General features: G+C 45.9%; 1 protein-coding gene across 13 annotated transcripts in view; it reads left to right on the top strand.

Annotated features, from left to right (window-relative positions):
• The window catches only part of APBB2 (amyloid beta precursor protein binding family B member 2), a 263,046-nt gene that overhangs the window by 160,374 nt on the left and 93,616 nt on the right, over window positions 1-9,056 (top strand). For 8 of the 13 annotated variants that reach the window (XM_006759325.2, XM_015561039.1, XM_015561040.1 and 5 more), the window contains one exon: window positions 5,320-5,528. In XM_006759325.2, the coding sequence (XP_006759388.1) occupies window positions 5,320-5,528 (209 nt within the window). The remainder of the gene's footprint in view (window positions 1-5,319; window positions 5,529-9,056) is intronic. The other 5 variants (XM_015561042.1, XM_006759326.2, XM_006759320.2 and 2 more) reach the window with 1 other exon arrangement.

Here is a 9,056-nt window from a genome sequence, read left to right as displayed (position 1 = left end):
AAAAACTACAAAACAAATTGGGGCTATGACAATGAAACACAATGAAGTATAGTAGGGCTGTGGTGCCCCAGAAGACATGTTTTGTGTTTTTCCTTGTTGAATATATCGATAAACAAAACAAAACAAAACAAAAAACCAGCGAGCGTGGCTCAGTAGTTGAGCGTTGACCTATGAACCAGGAGGTCACGGTTCAATTCCCGTCAGGGCACATGTCTGGGTTTTGGGCTCAATCCCCTGTGTGGGTTGTGCAGGAAGCAGCCTATCAATGATTCTTTCTCCTCATTGATGTTTCTGTCTCTCTCCCTCTCCTTTACTCTCTGAAATCAATAAAAATATATTAAAAAAGAAAGAAACAAACAAAATCTCAGTTCAAAGTCTCTTGACTTCCAGCCCAGAATTCTCAGCTCAAAGTCTGTTGACTTCCAGCCCAGAATTCTTCCCAAAATTTCCTTTTGCATTTCTTTTTATACATAAGAACATTCACGTGCACCATCCAGGGAAGGAGAAATTGGTCTAACCAGAAACTAGCATCCCTGTGGGTTGGGGAGTTGCTCCCTTTGGTGAACTTGCACAGAACTCATTTCCTCAGAATCCCTCTTTTGCTAAGTGCCAAGTTCCAAATCCCCGTTACTCAAGGACTTCATTCATTCATTTCTCCCTTCTTCTTTATTCCTTCTGCTTCCCGTCCATTCATTTATGTATCCATCCATTTATCCATTCACCATCCATCCAGCTCAATGTTAGTGAATACCAGTTGTGCTAGTTCTTGGGAATATGATGGTGAACAAGACCAGCATGAGGTCTACTTGCCCTCACAGGGCTTACACCCCTTACAGCCAGCGTGGGATGATGTGGAAGGGATTCCGTAAGTGGTTCTGGAACTGTTAACCATAGTGTAGATGTGCCCACCTTACTTCCTCGATCATCATCATTTCACCATCATCAATTTTTACCAACAGAATCACTCCCCTCCCCCCTTTCTTTATTCCAATGGAATCTCAGCAGAAACTCAGAATATAAAACAAATATAAGTGGGTGGGTCTGGTTAAAGACAGAACAGCCCAGTTAGTTCCTGCCCTGCAACCCACAATTCCTTTCATTTTGCCCTTGAGGTATCTCCTCACACAGCCAAACCTGAAGGCCATTGACCTTGGTCTCTGTCCTTAGTCTGGCATCTATCTATATAAAAGGCTAATATGCAAAGTATCCTCTCGGGAGTTCAACCGGGAGACTGGGGGTTCAATCACTCACTATGATGTGCTTTGGTAGTTCCTGCCCTGCAACCCACAATTCCTTTCATTTTGCCCTTGAGGTATCTCCTCACACAGCCAAACCTGAAGGCCATTGACCTTGGTCTCTGTCCTTAGTCTGGCATCTATCTATATAAAAGGCTAATATGCAAAGTATCCTCTCGGGAGTTCAACCGGGAGACTGGGGGTTCAATCACTCACTATGATGTGCTTGAACACATCAGGGGGTGGCACAGAACGAAGGAAGGCCCTGGCCGGCAGCTGGCAGCCAGGAAAGGAAGTCCCCGGCCGGCAGCCAGAAGGCCCCAATCGGCCCTGATCGCTAGCCAGGCCTAGGAACCCTACTCATGCACAAATTTTGTTCACTGGGCCTCTAGTAATTTCATATTGTGCTAGTGCTCTGTCTGTAGCTATTCTCCAGCTATGCTAATGCCCCAGCTGTAGAGGAAGCTAGGATAAATGTGTAAACGCAGGCCAGCAGACCTCAGAAACCCCAGAAGTGGTAACGGGTAGCCTTTTTATGTCCTTTCAGTTTCTAGCCCCAGAGCTGGTCTTGGAGCCACTGGAATGGGACAGGGGAACACCCTTGATCTTTTTTTCCACGGTCCCCAGACCCATGTATTTACCTGTCCTGTCTCAGTTGAGATGCTGAAAACAATGTAACTGCAGAAACAACCTCCTAAAACCAACACAGGACAAAGGAGTTTATGCACATGTTTGTTTGGACTTTGGGTAACTTGAAATTATTTAATCATGCTTAATTTCCTGCAGGGAAGTTCCATCATAATTTGAGACAAGTGGCAGTTTTGCCTCTGGCAGATTTAAATGAGAAAGTGAATGCTGGGATCCAAACAGCCTCATGAATGTACATCTGTGCCCATAGTCTTAATCAACCTCTTTGTTTCGCTTCTTTCTTTCCTGTGGTGGTTGTGGCAGCCTCCCCGCCGCCTGCCCATGTGATGCAGTGACATTTGCACAGAGCAAGGCCCACAGGCTTTCTCATTTGCATTTCACTCCAGCCTTTTCTGAATGGCCACCGAGAAAAGGACCTGATCCTTAGAATAAAGTGATCCCCAGATTCAGAGCTCAAGTTTCTTAAGTTTTTCTACCTGCCTGCAGTGATGGGCTGCCTGTGATTCCTCCATTGTGCCTCTGCCTCTGTGAATTTCTTATTCTGTTCCTCTTCCCTCTCCTGTCTTCTCTAGCACTTTAATCCATTTCAGATTCAACTCAAAAAAAAAAGTCAAGAATGAGATTTTCAAAAAGCAAATAGCTATTTAGTAAACTTATAAAATATTCACATAGGGATATGGCTGATTACACATCAGGGAATGGCTGATTTATTTTATTTACCACCTCCCCTACCGGGTTTAAAAATAATTTCTTGAATTTGAACGCCTTTGGACTTTGCACATGCTTGCCAGTTTGCCACAGTCCCCACCATCCTCTGTCGTATTTCACACCCTGTGACTTTATGTGTGTATATTACTGGCCTGGTTTTATAGTCAGCCTGGTCCCTTCCTGAATATCAAAGCTTTCCCAGGCCGTCTTCCTTGAGAGTCTTCTTTGTGCAATTTAGAGTTCTAGAGTTTTATAAAAAGTGTTGCTACTGTGCATATATTTATATCAAATGGGAGGAGTTATTAAAAGATAGAAATACAGTATTCATTTATAGAAAGTGGTTAAAAGGAAATAAAAGTTGTACTCATTGCTGGGAAGGTTATAGGATATCAGGCAGTAAATCTTACTAAGAATTTATAAATGGATTCAATAGATTTTGTGCATAACTTGTACATTTCACCTAGGTCATTAAACCTGGATAATGGAGCAAGGTAAGCCTGAAACATCGCAGGAGGCACAAATGACAGAACTGAAACTGTCCTGCTTTGGGCGCATCATGAGAAGGCAGGGTTCTATAGAAAAGACAAGCATGCTGGAAGAATAGAAGGCAGCAGGAAAAGAGGAAGTCCAAATATGGAGTGACTTCATGAAAGAAGCCACAGGTCTGTGTCTACAGGAGCTGAGCAGAGCTGTTGAGGACAGGACACTGTGGACATCACTCAGTCACAGGGCCGCCAGGAGTGAGAGCCGACTAAACGGCACCTAACAACAAATAGAGCCTTGATTTGATCATAGGATTCTTGGAGGTGTTGGATAACTTGATAGTGAGTGGGTCCTTTATATAAATACTAGAGGCTCAGTGCATGAAATTCATGTATGGGTGCAGTCCCTAGGCCTGGCCAGCATTCGAAGCACAAGCATCTGAAGTGGAAGGGCAGGTCCCAGCTGACCTCTGGGCCCCCCGCTTGTCCCCTCCGCCTGAGTGATGGCACCCGAGTCCCCATGCAGAGATGCAGTGAGCGTGGCCAGATGCCGTGGGCCGGGGCACAGCGTGGGCCTCTGGGCCACCCAGCAGTGCCACACATAAGGCAGATGGGCAGTGTGCTCTCTCCCAGCCGGCCTCACAGACCGGCTCCTGTGCAAACCCATAGGGGGCCCTGCGGTCCCAGTGGCTGCGGCCCAGCTCACTCAGAAGAGACCGTATGGGTGCAGGGCAGCCTCCTCATGAGCACCTGGCACCTAAGTGTGGGGACTTCCTTGGCTCACAAGCCCTGGGTATCCCAGGGGAGGGTAGCAGGAGGTGTGAGAGCGAGCTTGGTGGTCACCCCACATTCTCACTGCACCTCCATTGCAGCCCATGCACAGGCAATGTGGGAGGTTGGCCATCGCCACCCACCCCCTGTTCCCCAGCACAGCCCAGGGCCTGGCCCCGATCAGGCAAGCAGGGCCTGCCAGCAGCTGGTTGCCGTCTACAGGGCAATTGGCAGGGCGATTGGACCCCTGCTCACACCTGCCTTGGCCTGGCGCTGCCTGCTCACCTGCTGCACCATCCTGCTATGGTGCCGCTCTCGTCAGGGCCCATTGGGGCCAGCGGCACCTCCACTGCTGCCCGCTGCCAGCACCGTGTCCCTGATGTCTGCCATGTTCCACACTGCCCCCTGGTGGTCAGCACACGTCATAGTGAGCGGTTGAAATCCTGGTTGAACAATTTGCATATTAGGCTTTTATTATATAGGACGAGTGGCCTGGTGCATGAATTTGTGCACATTGAAAGGAAATTAATTAGAAGAAATATTTTAATATCATTATTCGCCCTTTCTCTATAATAGAAGTGTCAACCAAATTCACGACCGACAATGACAGATGGAAACACACGTGTGATTGACACCAACAAGAGCTTTATATGTATTGCGCATGCGCTAGTCAACTTAGCCTTTTATAGATATAGAATAAATTTGCTTAATTAGACCTGCTTTCTGATGTAGCTAAACTTTTTCCAGCCCAGTGAAGCACCCCAACTTCTCTTTCAGGTAATTGTCAGCAACACAGCATCAAATATCAGCATGAAGCGGATTATTAGTGTAGATCACACAGGGAGAACAAAGGGTAAAATGTAGAACTGCAGCAGTGTTTGACTATATTCTGCACAGTGAGAAAACCTGAAGTCATTTTCAAGGTTCACCATTTCTTCTTTTCAGTCAAGTCAAGTTTCTAAGTTTTCTAAGTCTCCATTTTCCAGCTAATGGAAAGAAAATAGGATTCCACCGCGTCTCCTATCTACCTACTCCAGGACTTCGGTGAGGATCAAATGAGATGAGGCATGGGAAAACGCTTCACAGACATTTGGTTAAAGTGTAAATGTTTCCACCTGGCTATAAAGCAAGTCATGTTCCTGGGCTGAAGAAACTGCAAGAAGGCTATTCACTAGGGAGAGGAAGTCTGGCGTTGCCACATGACGTCATTACCTGGACAGACACTTAGCATATTAGCCTTTTACATATATACTAGTAGATTCTCAAACATCATCCTTCCTTTCCAGTTCTTCCCTTGTTTTATTCCGTATCACCCTTTTACCATGCTCTGTGTCTGTTGGATGGCTGTGGCTCTTCTCTATTGGGCTCTGGACACGTCTGTCTATGGAATTCTCCTGACTGTTGGTACTAAACTTGGAAGACTGTAATTTGTTTCCTCTTTTAACAAAACCCTCTCTTTTTTTTCCATTTCCCAGCAGATGTATGGAGTGATCACTCATTTCAGACCGACCCGGATTTGCCTCCTGGCTGGAAAAGAGTCAATGACATTGCTGGGACCTATTACTGGCACATACCAACAGGAACGACACAGTGGGAGCGCCCTGTCTCCATCCCAGCAGACCTTCAGGGATCTAGGAAAGGCTCGCTTAGTTCTGTAACGCCATCTCCCACCCCAGAGAACGAGGTAAAATGGAGTCTCTTTGTAACAACTTAGTAGAGTGGATGTAACTGATGATTTCGCTTTATACTCATTGCTTCTGCCCCAACAGGTCATCGAGGTAAGCTTTTTGATTATCGTGCATGTTGCATTTGAAACCTCAGTAATGCTACCTCTTAGTAAATAGTGTTAATACCATCTTTCAGGGATGTTTTCATTTTTTAATGGCTTTTGATCTCTTGAAACACTGTTTTAGGTACACAAAGTAAGAGGGGCTGATTAATGAGAAGTGGTTAAGATTCCCCAGGGCTCCCAGAGGCAATATTTTACTCTGTAGGTGCCATTGCGTGGTGCTGACTCCATAAAATATTTACACACGGAAGAACGTCTCTTGGCCAGACATCTTATAATTACTGCATATCTTATTATCCTTGGGTTCATTGGATTGCATGGAGAAGATGTCAGTAAGAATAACCCTTGAGAGCCCTTAAATGCTTAATTTCTATTTTAAAAACAGGATGTTTATTTAGCCAAAGTGACCTGATTGTAGAAATAATGAGCAGCATACATTTTTGCTATCCCTGAGGAAGAAATCTGAATGTTTAAACAAAGAATTGAGGCGTTAAAAAAAATTCCATTGTGGTATTTATTAATATAAAGAGTATTTATTCACTCTGTGAATCCTGATAATGAAATAGTCAAGAGAATTACATTTGGGAAAGGTCACAATTAAATAATGGCTTTTTCTTTTCTTTTTTAAGAAAAGTGGTTTGATCACTGACAACGAGACGTGTTTGCTTTTCTCTGGCCACAATCTTGTTTTTAAATAACCCATTTTCTTTTACTTCGGGGACATGGGTGGCACTTGAACTGCATCTCTTACCTGCAAAGCTCCTCTATATATTTGCAACTATTACCACCCTTCCTGTAGGAAACAAGAAAGAGATCCTGTTTTCTGCGTCTTTGATTATTTACTTGCTCTTCTCTGCGAGGCAGTAAAACCCACCTTCCCACCACATCCTGCTGTTGCCGAGCCACGTAGGATTTTGTTGTTCATCACTGGTCGATTTTGATAACATTTCATTGGAGCTTCATATTTCTGCTCCCTGAGCAGATTCCACTCAGTCAATTATTCATCTTGTGTCAGGTGCACTGGGTGGTAAAGATGAACGAACACAGCCCTGATGCTCAAAGAGCTTGGCATGGAGTCTTCCTATCCCAGAAATGCTTCTTGGCATTTCTCCCTGGACCACGGAGTGGCCTCCCAGAATCAGAGCCAGTTCTCACTGAGGCACGGATATCCTCTCTCTCCCTTTCCCGCACACTTTTGCTCTTGGCACCTCCGTTAGAGTCTTTCTCCATTCCAAGGCTTCGTTCCCCGATTGCGACCCTTCAACCATCCTCACCAATGAGAAGTGCCCGGTAGCCAGACCATGCCAGGGTGGGAAGGGGCCATTTGACACCAGTATCCATACATCGGCACAGGGAAACTGAGGCACAGAGAGGTCAGTGACCAGCAGCAATCCTGGGTGTAGAACTTGGACTTCCTAAATCCTCCTGAATTACAGGCCCGAGTGCTTCTCACTCCTCTCCCTTGGCTTTGGGGGTTCAGCCTGCTCCGCTTTCGCATGGAGCCAGAGGGGAGGAGATTAGAGTATCTTTGAGTTCCCATTTGTGTTCAGTAACTCCCTTGTGCTCTGTATGTGGGAGAAATGAAATCCTTCTAAAGCTCGCCTCCTGGGGCCAGGATGTGGGTGTGGTGGTGTCCAGGAGGGCACCCACAGTTTCTGTATCTCAGATTTTTATTTCTTCAATGACTATAGTAGACTTTCATTCGTTGTTCTGGGAAGAATGCAGCACAGGTGGGCAGCTGGCCCCAGGGGCCAGTGTCAGGTAGCGAGTCCACCTCCCACCCCTGAGCCTTTTTCTGATGCCCACTTTTGCCTCTTCTTCCGCCCTCCACGCCTGCTTCCTTCTTCCCATCCGCGGGCTGGGAGTCCCTTCCCCTGGCCCTCCCTCCCCGCTCCCAGAGTACAGGGTTCCCCTCACACCCCCATGGCTCAGCCTCTACTGCTATTCATGACTTACTGTGGCTTTCAGGATGTCATTTCATTTGTTCCTTCAAGACTCTGTGTGTGGCAGGGAAGACCGCCATCACGTTCCCTATTTAAGAGAAGAGGTAGCTGAGGCTCACTTACCGGAGTAAACAGGCAGCTGGTGTTGGGGTGGGCATTCATCTGGTCCGCTGGCGCCTGTGCTCTGCCCAGGACTGAGTAAATTTGCCCCTGGCTGTTGGCTCCATTCCTCTCTTCTGTTGCTAACCACGCCCTTGTTTTTGACAAAGTCTCATTCTTCCAAGGAACTTTGCTAATAATGGATGTGTAGTTTTTGAAGTTTCAGAGGGTGACTCCTATCCAGCGTTTTCATAGGCCAATGGGATAGGTGTTCTTCAGACCAACCTTTTCCATAGTTTGCTTCATGCATGTTTTTCCTGGACATAAGGCCACCCATTATGTCAAAGAACCAAGTAGACTTAAAAGCCAATAAACTAAAAGGAGGCATGTGTAACACTTTAAACAATAAAGGATTTAAAAAATAAATAAATAAAAGCCAATGAGTTAAAATCATAGGGGCAGAGGTAGAGAGAACAAGTGGAGTACTGGGGGAAAGACCCAGCCTGTCGCATTCCCAGGGTGTGCAGATGCCGCAACGGATATTAAATCAGAGGCAATAAGGGTGATTGCATGTTTACAGAGCCAGGCTCAGGCCTTATCTCCTTACTCCCCATAAAGCCCTATGCACCTGGCACTAGAGTTGTCACTCCCGTTTCACATTTGACAGCCCTGAGACACGGGAGGGGAAGGAGCTTGCTCAAGATCACACACCTGGCCCCTGGTAGAGTCGAGCTCGAATGAAGGTCCCCCTCATCCCAAGCTTCACTACACTGTATGTGAGGGTCTTGGGGAGCCTGGAATCTCTTCCCCTCCCCCAAACGAGGGCTGTATCATATGCAGAACCTTCTAGAAAATGACTTTCTCCTGATAACATTACCTCAGCTCCTAATAACAGTTAAAGAGACATGATTATTTCTCTGACACCATTTCTTTGATCTCTAAGTAGATTGTATTTCAGCTAATTTGGAAACATGAGACGAAGTGAAATGTTAAGGGAGAGAAGAAACTTGTAAGATGTTGTGCTGGAAATGCATATTTTATTCAGCTTTTCTCTGAGCTGGCTTTTTAGAAAAGAGTGAGTGCCAGATCTGTTGACTAAGCCTCACAAAAGTTTAGAACCGACGGCTTTCTTGCAGTTTGACGATTTTACATATCACGTTCCAGAGCTGACTGGAGAAGTGTTAAGCACAGAGGATAACGTTTCCTCTGCACGTGCCAGCAGTATTTTCGAACGTTTATAAACTGGCCAGGAAGCTTTTGCTGCTGAAATTTGGCCTGTGATCATCTCCCCCAAGTCTGTTGACTTGTTCCAAATTACTTAGATGTTGACTTTTAGAAGAGGGGGCCACACAAAATATTTTTATGGATAACTAATAGCCAT

This window comes from Myotis davidii, unplaced genomic scaffold, assembly GCF_000327345.1.
Source record: "Myotis davidii unplaced genomic scaffold, ASM32734v1 scaffold235, whole genome shotgun sequence".
NCBI lineage: Eukaryota > Metazoa > Chordata > Mammalia > Chiroptera > Vespertilionidae > Myotis > Myotis davidii.
The sequence above is the reverse complement of the archived record's forward strand: the minus strand, read 5'-3'. Positions and strand labels throughout refer to the sequence as shown.